At 55.3% G+C, this 13,694-nt stretch overlaps 1 protein-coding gene across 3 annotated transcripts in view; it reads right to left on the bottom strand.

Moving 5' to 3' along the window:
- Nucleotides 1-13,694, bottom strand: part of HSPA12A (heat shock protein family A (Hsp70) member 12A) — a 147,757-nt gene that overhangs the window by 50,244 nt on the left and 83,819 nt on the right. Inside the window, exon 1 of one of the 3 annotated variants that reach the window (XM_059398672.1) lies at nt 10,849-11,050. The exons of the other annotated variants lie outside the window; for them this stretch is intronic. Within the exon in view, the coding sequence (XP_059254655.1) occupies nt 10,849-10,891 (43 nt within the window). The 5' untranslated portion in view covers nt 10,892-11,050. Of the gene's footprint in view, nt 1-10,848; nt 11,051-13,694 lie in introns of those variants that run through there. 3 annotated transcript variants of the gene reach the window in all.

Raw genomic sequence — 13,694 nt, forward strand, 5'->3', positions numbered from 1 at the left:
CGTAAAAGAAAAGGAAAATGGGACCGTCTCAAGTATCTGTTGCTATTAGAAACAAGACCCACATTTCTCACAGGCTTGCATCCGTTCTGTCTACACAGTCCTCACCTAGGAACCATCTGCTGCGAATGACTTCCTCGATGACTCGCACCGTCACTCCCAAGTGGCAGCCGCTCCCTGACCACCGGCCAGGGCACCCCCGTGCTCCCCCTTATCCAGCAAGTGACCCCGGCCCCCGGCCAGGGTGAACAGTTCCAGGCATAGGTCGCCACCAAGCCTGGACCCAGAGGCGCTCCCCGGCGATATGGATTTGAGCAAGAAAGACAGATGGGGGAGCCCATAACGTGGGCGCACAGGGAGAAGGGAGAGGCTACAGCAGAAGTCAGAGACTGGGGTGGGGAGGGCTCTAGGCTCCCAGCACTTTTCCTCCTACACCGGACATGGAGGGAGTTCCAGAAGCCATCCTGGGATCCTCTGTCTCTAAATTCTCCTTCTTGGCTCCCTCTGGCTAGAAAAGGGCTAGTTCAGCCCTCCTTAACCCTGGCACAAAAAATCGGCCACCACCACTGTCAAGAACGGAGGGACAATGCAAGGAAAGAAAAAAGGCTGTGCCAGGGGCTCCCCCATGAGGGACTGTTGCTTACAACCACCTGCCCGCAGACAGGTTCAGGCCGCCATGCTGTCTCGGACTGGGAGGGGCTGGCTGGACCCCAGTGTCGAGAAGTATCCTGAGGCCTGCGCTGGTTCAGAGGGGGGAAGTGTGCAGAGGCAGTCCGCCGACCTGGGTTGTCACGCTGGCCTTGCCAAGTATCTGGGGGCGGTCTCTGCAGCCCTCCCTGGCCTCCATGTGCCCACCTATAGAAGGAGAGCAGCGGCCCCCAGGTCCCACCAGCCAGTGAGGCCGTCCTCAGCTCTGTTTCCTCAACAGCTTCCAAGTCCACTTTGGGAACAGAACTCCTGACATCGGTCCTGCAAACACTTTCTTATCCCAACGCGCAGAGATGGCCCCTCAAGGACGAGGAAAGAAAAAGAAAGGAAGGAAGTGGCCAGAGGACCTTGGCCTTTAGTCCACAGAAACAGGAGGCCAACGAGGCCAGGTTGTGGCCTCCGAAGCAGCAGGCCAGGGCGCCCACACCTGCATCATCCGTGTCCCAAGCAGGAACCAGGAATTGGGGCACAGAAAGCACAGTTCCCAGTCCCAGGGAAACCTGCAGACCACGGGGTCTTATTTACAAAAAACAGAAGGCGCCAAGGAGGACCCCATTAGTGCCACACACCAGCAAAACCCACTTCTGTCTGAGGTCTCGGGGTGCTTCGCGGGTCCATCCTACAGACCCTACTACCTTCCCGGAGCCTCGATTTTCAGAGGGCAGTAGTGGAACACAGTAAAGCAAAACGACTCAAAAAAATATGCTCAGAGAAATAAAAACAGTCTCAAAAGTCCAGCTCATGTACTCAGACATGAGGGGCCGAGAAGAGCGGAGCCTCTTCCACTCGGCCGAGGCATTCGAGGTCCCACTCCATCACGGGGCAAATATTGTCAAAGGGCCACTCGCTGGACAGCAAACAGAAATACCAGCCTTTCTGCTATAAAGTGGTGTCTTCCTGCGAGTCCTCACATTCTGCAAAATCGCACGCTAAAAATAAAAGGATTCATGGGAAAGACAGGGTTGGTGACTGTCACTCAACATTTATAGGACCTTTCCCTTGCACCCTTCCCAAAATGGCTGTGGATCCAGTAACATCCCTGCACAGTGGGCCACACCGGCCCCTGGACCCCAAACCCCATGAAGTCGGTCGTTGGCTGGGGCTCCTCCTTTGAGAGGACAGGCCTCGGGGGCACTCACTTCCTACAGAGCCCACTCTCGCCCAACCCAAAAAACCCCACCCAGGGTATCACCTGCACTCGCTGTGTTCTTACGGGGTAATCCCGATCCGGCTCCTTCCCCAGCCCCCTCGGGGTCCCCACTCAGCATGAGGGGAGCGGAAAGACACTGAAGCGGCCACAACTTGCACTAGAAGGTGCACCTGTAGACTTTCAGAATTTGGGGTGGGGGGTTCTTCTGTTGCTCTTTACTCGTGAGAAAGCATTTCTGACCTATCAACCCACAAACCACTGGGAAAAATCGTCAGGGAGCCAACAGACTTCCACACGTACCAACATCAAGCCCCCGTTCATCCCTCATGGAAACACATGCTGTGGACCAACAGTTAAGTAATTTCTCACCGTTTTTAAAAAAAAAAATTATTTAATTTATTTATTTATTCAGAGAGAGAGAGAAAGCCCATGAGTGTGCAAGCAGGCGGGGAGAGAATCTCAAGCAGACTCTATACTGAGCACTGCCAGAGCCCGACCTGGGGCTCCATCTCAGCACCCTGAGATCATGACCTGAGCCACGCAGATGCCACCACTTCCCCTCCCCCACCGTGCTTTTTTTTTTTTTTTAAGATTTTATTTGACCAACAACCATGTAATTTCAAATGTAAGATACCAGAAGTTGCTTTTCAGAGAATAGGACTATAGGAACATCTGACTGTCAACGGGCAGACTTCCTGGCATTCCACATCCACGGAAAGTTCTAAGAAGTGAGTGACCCTGACCTGCAAGCTGTGTTAAAACGTACAGCAATTTTTAAGTTTGTACCTTTATCCCTTTCATCAAACTGACACAGATTCAAAGCGGTCACCGATTCTCTGCAGCACCTCCCACGAAGAGGGGGATCTGCCTCTCTACCCCTCGAACCTGGTGGGCCAGTGACTTGGCTTTGACCTCTAGAATGCAGAAGTGACAGCACGCAACTTCTCAAGAGGCCTTCCTTGTGACCTCCTGCTCCTCCTCTAGCCGCCGGAAACCACCACGGACAGCAGCCCAGCTGACAGCCAGCACCGACCCCTGGGCTCCTGAGTGAGACCAACACGGGCTCGCCGGCCCCCGGGGGAGCCATCAGAGGCGGTCACAGGAATGCAGGTGGCCTCTGGAAGCCAGAAAAGGTAAGGGAGCAGAAGCCCCCAGAACCTCCAGAAGGAAGGTTCAGCCCACACCTTGACCTCAGCTCAGTTAGACCCACTTTGGGCTTCCTTCCAACCGGAAGACGATAAGGTAATAAATTTGTGTTGTTTTATGCCCCTGAGTTTGTGGTAATTTTTACAATGGCAACAGGAAGCTAATACAGCAGATAATTCCCCCTGCCTACAACGATGTAGCTTAGAATTCTTATTCATAATAACAATAATAGCTAATAATAATAACTGACATTAATTTCATGTCTACGGCTGACCTTGTTCTGAGCACTCTTCCTACATAAACTCATATAACCCTCACGAAAACCACATGAAGAAGACTAGTACAATCCATATTTTACCGATGAAAAAACTGAGCTTTCTGGATGTTTGGTAACTTGCCAGGGTCACAGAACATGTAAATGACACAGGCCAAGCTTGAACCCAGGCGGTCTGGCTCCAAACCCCACGTCACACCCCTCTAACCCCCAAATCAAACCAGCAGGGAGAAGAGTCCATTCTGGCCACTTAGCGAGCACCTTCTACAGCTAAGCTTTGCGCTTGACTTATATTCTCTCATTTAATTTTCACGGCACCCCACTGGGGCAGGGCTACCAGTCAACCTTGTTTACAGAAGAAGAAATGGAGACACAGCAATGTTACACCCAGGAGTTACACAGCTGAACCTTGGAGTGTCCGAGCCCAAAACTCGGGTTCAACCACACGCCCTCCTGCTTCTCTTGTCCCACGTGAGGCTCACGTGGCTGAGGAAAGCACAGAGATAAGTATCACGACAACAGAATTTATCTTTCAACCTGGGATATCCAGAAAGTGAAAGGAGTCATTATTAATAATTTCACTGGGACAAGAGGTACAAACCAGAACAGTCCCAGCAAACCGGGCCACATGGCCGCCCTCGAGATAAGTGGACAAAAACCCAGACCCATAAGCTGCAGTTCACGGTTCCCTGTGGGGACACTGTGGAGCCCCAGCTGACATGGGCCCCAGCTGACCTCCCTGGCTCCCAGGTCAGGGTCATGGTTGGAAGCGGAGGGGTGGTTCTGGCAGAGCCCAGAACAGTATCTGCAAAGCTCCAGGTCTGGAGTCTCAACACAGAGACAGGGCCCATCCAAAGGTGGACGGGAAGTCCACCTAAGGGCCGAGGTTGGCATCCCTGGATAGAGTCCAGCGATACAGAAAGACCTTGAACCCCACTAGTGTTTCAATCAAGAAGGCCAGCAGGGAGCTCAGAGCCTTGGCAAAGGGCCACAAGGGCATGAAATGTGGCCAACAGTCAGAGACGCCCAGCCCTCCAAAGTTCTGGGCTCTCTGGCCAAGAAGTCATGTAGACTGATGCTCGGGCTAGGGTCTCCCCCTTCCTAGTCATAGGATTCCAGGCCAGCCCTTTTCCCCTCTGAGCCTCCTCCATGAAATGCAGCCACTAATAAATGTCTACGGAATTCATAATAATAAGTAACAACAGACAATAGCAAAGGAGCCACAACCTTACTGGAGGTTGTGGGAGTAAATAAAATCTGCTCTGAAACCGGTACTATTGATTACTCCCACTTTACAGATGGGGAAGCTGAGGTGGGGGTGGGGGCAGGGCTAAGTATTTGCCCAGAATCTCATAGCTGGCAAGTGGTAAAGCCAGAACTGGAATCCAGGTGGACTGTCCCTGTAAAATTGCATAGAAACATTCTCTGTCCCCCACATGGCCAAAGTAAAGCAGCCCATCCTAGTTCAGGGTCCCTGAGGGAGGGCCCCATTCCCTGATAGACAGAGATGCCTGTGGTGGCCCATGGACAGGGCACCAGTTCTCACCTGATTATAAACTGTCAGGTGTTGCAAACCCACTCCCAGGGCCCCTTCTCCTGGGCGCTCCAATTCCAAAAGGTCTAGGAACGAGAAACAAGGAGCTTCCGCCGGGTGATTCCTAAACCATTTATTTCTCTTCTTGTTCAAGCCCCTCTGGAGAAGGACTTCCAGAAAAGAGAACGTCTCAGTCTGGTGCTCCTGTATCCTTGACCTCCTCTAGAACTCTCTGGTCTCCCTCTTACCCCGAGCGCGGCCTCAGCCCAAAACCTTCCACGGGCAACAGCATCTCCCGAAAGCATTCTGACTGTATGTGGGATGCCACACATTTTCACTGCAGTCCCCTTCTATGTGGGGCAAGTGACAGAGGTTTCCCATTTATGGAACTGATATAAGTAAGTCTCTTAAAATAAATGCGTTTTTCAAAAACCAGCAGATCAATTTTAAAAGTCATCAAGAAATCACGGTTTAGGTGGTCAGTACCTATGGCAGAATCAGGAAGGTGAATCTCGAAGAGGTTGAAGACAGAGAAAAAGTTCCCTAAGTACAAAATGTGCCCGTGGAGGTTTTGCTGACAGCCCTGAGCTCTGTTCTAAGGTCACCCCTCCCTGACGCCCCTCCCCCCAGCTATCTCACCCTGGGGCACCTCCTCGATTCCTCTGAGCCTCAGTTTCCCCTTGTGTGAAATCTCCCACTTCATGGGGTATTTATGAAGATGAAATGACACAATACAAGCGAACCATGGAGCACAGAGCTGGTACCTACGAAGTTTGCTGACTCAGTCTAGCACCAGGGAATGAACCGTGTCCGAGGCTCCTGCCCTCTAACCCCCTAGTGCTGAGGTCCCAAGTTTGAAATCCAGATATGTGCTAACTCACAGATTTGCCAAACTTGGCTGTTCACTCCAAGAAGTCCTGATAGAATAGTTCTGCAAGGAGGCCTAGGCATCAAGACATGTAAAAAGCTCCCCGGGTGATGCTAACAGGCAGCCGGGATGGGGAACGAGCCCCAGGGGATGTCCAGTGACCAAAATGTGTAGCTTCCGACACTGACATGCTCCTGGACCCGCCCTCAGCCGCCTTCCTTCCTGCCTCTCATCCGTGGGCTCTGCAGACATGGGGGAAAGGCGCTCAAGGAGGGCCGACTTCGTGTTTGCTGGGAAAGGAGTGTTCCTCCCTTCCAGCGTTTTGCTTCAGGACCTGGACATATTCCCTACCTAGACCCAAGTCGGAAAAACCGGAGCAGAATCTGCCCTCCTTCTAACGCCTGCAAAGAAAGCAGATCAGCCGGACCCGTCATCATGCCACACAAGGCAATGGTCATCCCTGGGGGCATCTGGGAGGCAGAGACAGGAACGTCCCCTCTCCCTTCCTCCGCTGGGGAAAGAACTTGATAAATTATGGCCCCTCTGATATCTGCACTGTTCCCACAACAGACCAAGGCAGACACCATGTGCCCCTCACCCAGACCAGGAAGGAAAAACTTAGCTGGAGTCCACACGCACTTAGGGCTCCAAAGCCACATTGCTCCCCTACCCCTACCCCTACGCACCTGTGACAGCCCATCTCTGAGCAATGGATTGGGAATCGTTTCTAATAAAAGGGGGGCAGCAAGGATTTGAGGAACCCGCCACGGTGGGTGGGGTCGGTGTCAATTCTTGGTCCCCGCCGTGGCTCACCCTGCTCCCCTATCAATGTCCAAACATGCTGCAGGGGGAAGGCGCTCACTCCCTACCCCATGCTGCTCATTCATTAAAGCGCCTGGTTCCTCCCTGCCATTCTAATTATGCACAGCAATAATAAAGACGCTTTCTCCCTTACCAGAGGCCTATTTATGCGCTGAGAGAGCATTTCGCCCCCACAATACTGAGTCGTCACTCAAACCCTTGTTGGAATCAAAATTTCAGCTCTTCAAGGATTGACTGAGCCCTGCCTACAGCCCTTCAGCTTCAACCCACTCCTGAGCATCCATGTTTCTAGAGCACCACTTTGTTGCAGAGTGGGCTGGATGCAGATGCCATTCCCCACTGCTGTGTTCCCTTATGGATTACTGACTGAGAGTCACTCAACACACAGTAGGGTGTTTATTGAGCACCTACTATGTGCCCTCCCTAAGAATATGGAAATGAAAGACACAGTCCTTGCCTTTGTTGGTCAAAAGACATTGAGAGAAAATCTCAAGTTTTTAGGGTCCTTGACTGATTGATGTCCCGACTCAAGCATTCATTGGCCACATGATTTGATCCCTTGGCTGAGCAAACTAACAAAGTCTCAAAAGCCTCAACTGTCTCATCAGCAAAATGGGGTATAATAACCCCAACCTCCTAGGGTTGTCGCAGGAGTCAATGGGATGTGCACATATGAAGTTGGAACATTGTAGCACTCAATGGATACTAGTTGAGATTACCAATGATCAGTACCAAACGCTCTGGGACCACAAAGGCAAGATCTCACCAAGCTGGATGAGTCTACAAAGGCTTCCTGAGAAGAAAGGAGATCACAGGGCTCTGAGAAACGGGACATTGTGTGGGGCGCTCGCACAGGGAAGAGTACACAGTGGCAGGGGCACAGCTACAGACACACACGGACATGGAAGTGGGTCCCTGGCCAGAGCCCCAGCCAGATGCTCTGGATACCCAGAGCATCATTTCAACTTGTGCTCAGCTTCTTGGGAGCTGCAGCCAGTGCCCTCCACTTCCATCTGCAGTTTGGTGGCCATGGGGAAGTGAGGCAGCCACACTCCACGAGGCGTGTGTGCGCTCATTCATTCCGACCCTCAGTGGAATTTCCTCAGGGCCTATGCCTTGTCTGGCGCATGTTGAGAGAGGCTAGACAGCTTGACCACCCCCCACCCTTCACTCAAGCCCACCTCTTGAGCGACTGAGCCATGCAGGCCTGGCAGCTCCCTCCCTCGTAAAATGGGCGTAACAGGACCCCTGTTAGCCATTCGTTCAATAACAAATGTGCGCGGGGCCAAAAGAAGTAATTCAATAATTTCAATAATTCAAAATTTTCAACAGAGTCCTCACTAAATGTCCATGTTCGAAATGTTTGTTTTTATCGTGATTAACTACCAGCATGCTAAGAATCCCATCTCCAAAGCCCAACCCAATGCCTCCAGAGGCACCCCCAACATGGGCAACCCCCCTGCCTGCTGTTCCTCTCCCTAATCCCATCTCCTCCCTGGAGTAATTGACTAGGTTTCCACTGCCCACGCCTACCCCTGACTCGGTCACCATAAGAGCTAGCCTGGCCTGAACCATCCCACGGGGCCTCCCATCCTCCCCCCCACCCTGCCCATTCATCTCATCTTTCTAGGGGTCCCTGTGTCAACCAATGCGGGTCTTGTTGGGGGCAGGATGAAGGTCATCTCAGCTTTTGCCGTCCAAACCTCTAAAGATTAAAAGGTGGCCCTTGGCAAATTAATGTAAATATTTAATTAAAGGAAACTCATAGGAAATGCATAGAGAAAGGGAATAGTGATGAAGCGCTAGGTACCCATCAGACAGCTTCTTCAACTACCAACATTTGCCATTCTTGTTTCATGAAGAACTCTACCCACACCCCACCCCCACGTGCTCCGTTGGGAAACATGTTATAGCCAGTCTTTCCGGCTCATCGCACCACCCAGGGCTCTCACTGCCCAAAATCCCCAACAGCTTGATCCCTCTGCAATCATCCTTGAAGCATCCTTGAAATAATCCCCAGAAGAACACCATTTTCATGTTCCTCATACAGCAGGCATCACTGGCCACACCCACAGGGGCTACATAGGATGGCAGCAAAGGGCTAGAGCCCTGCAATCCCATGGCCTAAGTCCAAATCAATACTTCCTAGATGTGTGACCTTGGATAGGTCGTTCAATCTAGATTAGATTTCCTACCTGGGGGAAAGGGCAATGCTGGTAACAGGTCTGTTGCAGAGGCTTTAAGAAATAAAATAAGCTATGCTCCTTGCCCCACACAGAATATTCAGTGAGGAAATCTTACAAATAGATGTGTTAGATGATGGGTGAGCAGGCTCTGCTCCCATAAGATACTATTAATATCTCCCATGTTAGAGATGAAGGGTTGGGAACCAAGAGAGAACCAGCAAGTTGCCAGGGACAGCCTGCTCTGTGCCCCAAGTCCGTGTGTTGGATATTCGCACAGGCTGCCTCGAATTGCAGATCACTGAAGTGAAGACACACTCTAGAGCAGGCACATGGGAACGGTGGCAGGTGGCCCAGCACACCCAGCATGTGTCTCCCCATCCTGGATGGAGAGCTCTCCCAACCTGAGGACAGGCAACCACCCAGTGTGTGTGTGTGTGTGTGTGTGTGTGTGTGTGTGTGTGTGCGCGTGCACGTGCGCACGTGTGTGTGTCTAGGGTAGGGGTGCTGAATCCGATTTTACAAGACAAACGTGTGGGGTATAGGGGAAAGCACGTTCCTGCTCGCTCTTCCGATTTCACACATCCCATAGCCAACCTTGAATTTGATACAGCCAACCACTGTTTATCCCAGCATGAGAGACAAGAAACTTAAGCTTTAGCAATTCTTAGCAAATCTGATGTCCCTCCCTATCACCCTACATTTTTTTTTCCAATTTAAAGAAAAAGTAGGGGAGGGGGAATGAACCCATCCAGTTGCTGAGTGATATCCAGACAAAGCCACCAGCCCACTGCCAGCTGGGGAAGGGCAGGGGTGGGGGCAGATTTTGATGCGCCTTTGGGCCTGGCCTGAGCTCTCCAAGGCCCCTCCCAAGAGTGAGCCCTGTCAGGATGTCCCCCTCCCCCCGCAACTCCCCCACCACTGCAGTGCCATGCGGGGAGGCACCTCCCAGATCTGCTGGAACAATGGGCTGGGGAGGGGGCAGGTGCCGCTCAGAGCGCAGCAGAGGGCGGGGGCCGCGACCAGTCTGCAAGACTGCAAGCACCCTGCCCATGGTGGCTGCGCTGCCACCTGACTCAGTTTCCCCAGCTTTGAGGTGCCCGCAGAGCTTTCCCTGGATGAATTTCCCTCACGTCCCAGACATTTTAATTTCATCCTCGCCAGGCAGCTTACCCTGCCGCTCGCCGGAAGCCACTGGGCTGCGCTCCCCTCCTGCGGCTGCTACTGCTAAAGCCCCTCAGGTCAGACACGCGCGGCGTCTCCGTGCGCCCAACTTTCCCCACTTGGGACCCACAATCCTGGTCAGGCCGTCCCCTCCGCTGGTGAAACCATGATTTATAGTCCTGGGCTCCAAAAGCTGCTCCTCCTCTTCCCCCGGTGCCGGGTCCTCTCTCGGTCCTTACCCGGCACCCCCGCCCCATCCGAGCCCTAACCACGCTCCCCAAAGAAAGCGGCCATAGAACATTTGCAGAATGCGAGCGTCCGTCCTCCGCACTGGGAGCCACCTTCCTCTCCCCCGCCAGGGCAAGGAGGGGACAGACGAGCCCTCGCCGCTTGGCCCCTCCACCGCCGGCAGAATCCCTGGGGATGGGCGGGGCGGGCAGTGAGCCGCAGTCCAGCCCGGAGCTGCGGCCCCCACTCCCCGCACGTACGCGCGACCTCGGCGGGGCCAGGGGACAGCTCCAGACCCTTGGTTTGCCCCCAGGCTCCCACCCGCGCCTCGCTGAGTCACGGAAACGAGCCGCTGGGGATACGGGGCCACCCGGCGGCCGGCCCCTTACTCGGCAATCGCGGGCGTCCCCGCACCGCGCGCAGGGGATGGACACCCGGGATTGGTTCTCACCCGGACTCGCAAGGCCCTCCCCCCAAGAGGCGCCACCCTGGGACCGGGATGTCCAGGGCACCCGGGCAGGGGCTGCAGTTCCCGCCGCAGTGTCCGCACCCCAGCCGGGGAGCGCAGCACGTGACCGGCGGGCCGCAGGCGGTCCCCCTCCCCCGGACCCCCTGCTCGGCCGCGGCGCTGCCCCTTGCTCCCAGCGAGGGCAAGATGCTGAGGGGTGCGCGCCCACTTTTTCCGAGAGGGAGCTGCGGGGCGCCGGGCCGAGCGCGCCTCATCCCTCCCCGGCCCGCCCCGCCGCAGCCGCAGGACCCGCGACCGGCGCTCACCTCGGGGACCCGTGTCGCCGCCGCCGCCTTCCTTGTCCGCCATGGTCGCGCAGCCCCCGCCCGCGAGAGGAACCTCCGGCGCAGCCCCTGTGCCCGTGTGGGTCCCAGTCCGCGTCCTCGGAGGCGCTCGGGCCGGGTCTGATGCGCCGGGCAGCGGGAGCGCTGCTGTGACGCCGCCGCCGCCGCCGCAGCCCGGACTCCTCCCCGCGCTCCTCCCGGGCCCGCCCCGCGCCCCGCCCCGCGGAGCCTGGCCGGCGGGGGAAGGCCGGGGAAGGCCGGCGCGGGGCCCGGCTCGACGTCCCCCCGCCCCCGGGACCCGTCGCTCCGGGTCTGGCCCCTCCTCTCCCGGGCTCCCCCCGGAGCCCGCCGCCGCCGAGGAGGGGGCGCGGTGGGGACCCGGCTTCTCGCCAGCCGGCCGGACGCCGGCGCACTGAAGGCGCACTGCTCGGCCAGCGGCGGGGACCGGATTTCAGGTCCCCTCCGCCCCGCAGCGCCTCCGCTCATCGGAAGAGCCCGGGGCCGAAGCCCTGCGGCAGGCACCGCGCAGGAACCGCAGTCTCCGGAGGAAGCCCGCCCCAGTCTCCACCCGGTCGTTTCTCTCCCCCTGGGTCCAAGGGGAGCAAGGGCCACGCGATGGAGGAACCCGGCGCAGCCAGGGCTCAGGCCTCAGACGGAGGACCTGCGCTGGGGTGGGGGGGTGGGGGGGGGCTCGCTCCGAGCACCGCGGGAGGTTGCCCCGGGCTGCCTGCGGGACTCCATGGCAACTCGGGACCCCGGGGGCTGCCTGTCGCGGAGGCTGCGACGCGCCTTCCATATATGGGCTCCCAAGCCGGCCCTCGTTCAAAGTCTGAGAATAACGGCATCAATAATGCAGAGCTTCGGTTAATGAGTCATCCTCCCTGTCCTCTGGCCCCGCCCCACACACGTGCCACTGGCACCTGTTCGCGACTGGCCAGGTGGCTTCCGGGTCCTCTGTGCAAGGAGGCAACGACTCTCATGACCACCGTTACCGGGCCCTTCCCTGACTCCTGGCCCTATACTAAGTGCTTAAGAGCCTTATCTCATTTGCTTCCCATAACTCTAAGAGGTGACTAGTGGTCCCCATTTTGCGGAGAAGGAAACTAAGGTTTAAGGGATTTCAGTGATGATCCCTAGACCACACACATCAAGTAAGTGACCAAGGTGGGATAACCACCAACTTGCCCTGAGATGGCCACAGCTCTCAAAAGGTACCTAAAGGAGGCTTCATCATGCTGCCAGGTTATGGAGGAGGGGGTGGGCGGGGTGCTGCTGGGAGACCCCAGAGACCAGCCTCTGCTCAGAGTGATTTTAGGGTGATGCGTTAAAAAGATGAACTTGACCTCTGTTGGCCTGCATTAAAAATCCTGAGCCTACAGTCTCTGACTGTAGATGAGACCATGAGCTAATAATTTAACCTCTTTGAGCCTCAGTATTGTCATCTGTGGAATGGGTATAGAGAGCCCACTTCCTAAGAATGAAGAGGACTAAATGAACTGCTATATGTAGCCTTGGTTGGGGTCTGGCACGTGGTAAGCAGTCCAAAAAGTATTACATGTTATTAAGTCATAGGCACCTTTTTACAGTGGACAATAGTCAGACAGTGGGCAATGGGGGGCCCATGGGGGCACTCCCAGAGTGGAGAACATGGTTTTCCTACCGAGCGCCCTCTCCCTCCCAGGACTACTTGCCTACTGAGACAATCCCCCATTATCTCAAAGGCAGGCTCAAGACACGGTCTGGAGGCCAAGAGCACAGGGCACCCAAATGCAGGCTGGAGGAAGAGTGAAGGCAGTGGTGGAGGTGACGAGGCTAACCCTGCAATGGCCCTTCAAGCTAACTTCCCAGTTCTGCCCCTATACCCCCACTGAGTGAAGCTGGCCGGGCTGAGGCCACATGAATTGAAGCTCAGAGGGCAGGGACAGCCACCAGCACGCTGCCCACTGAGCACGTGTCATAAGGACACGTGCCAAGGCAGTGAGGCCAGAAATTAAACGTGGTTCTGACTAAGTCTCCTGTGTTCCAAAACCATGCTGAGCCTCCCTCTTCTACAAGAAAAAGCTCTAACTCTTCAGCTTAATGTTCGACACCTTTGACAATGTGCCTTGTCTGGCATCTCTCTCCCAAGAAACCTTCCTTCCACCAGCCTTCCTCAGATATGGCCACAGTCTACGTCTCTCTCCATGTTGGACAACCCCATCGTTTCCCTCGTCTACCTGCCCACAGCCAGGCATCCTTCAGGGACCCAGTCCCAGGCTACCAGCCCAGGGAATCCTAGGACAACACTCAACCCCCAAGGCTCCCAGGGCAATCTACACACTCGCATATTTTATTTTTCTCCTTCTTCCACATTGCTGCACAGACAGCTCAGCACTCAGAAGCCTCCTCCATCTATCTGCAGAGATGCCCACCTCCCCGCCCAGGGCTCGACCTTCCTTTGGGGCTCCAGACCTCCTGAGAGTCTCCCCAGAGCACCTCCCACGCCCTTCCCTCTCTCCCAAAGCCCAGCTCATCCTCCGCAGTCCTCCCTCCTGGCCGCAGGATCTCGATAAGGCGGCATCACCCACAAGCCACCCAGGGTCCACACCTGGGCATCAGCTCTCACTCCTCTCTCTGCGTCCGTCTGAGTTTGGTCAAACTCCAAGTGCGGCGTTACCTAGCTGACCGTAGACATTTCCACTCCGTCCTCACGGCCACCACCCTCGTCCACGTTCCCATCACGTCTCACTGCCTACATTGTCTGCAGGACCTCCTCACCTTCCAGCTCCTGTCCTACCCTTTGGGCCATTTTTTTTTTTTTTTTTTTTTTTTTTTTTTTTTTTTTTTTT

Source organism: Mustela nigripes, chromosome 4 (assembly GCF_022355385.1).
Source record: "Mustela nigripes isolate SB6536 chromosome 4, MUSNIG.SB6536, whole genome shotgun sequence".
NCBI lineage: Eukaryota > Metazoa > Chordata > Mammalia > Carnivora > Mustelidae > Mustela > Mustela nigripes.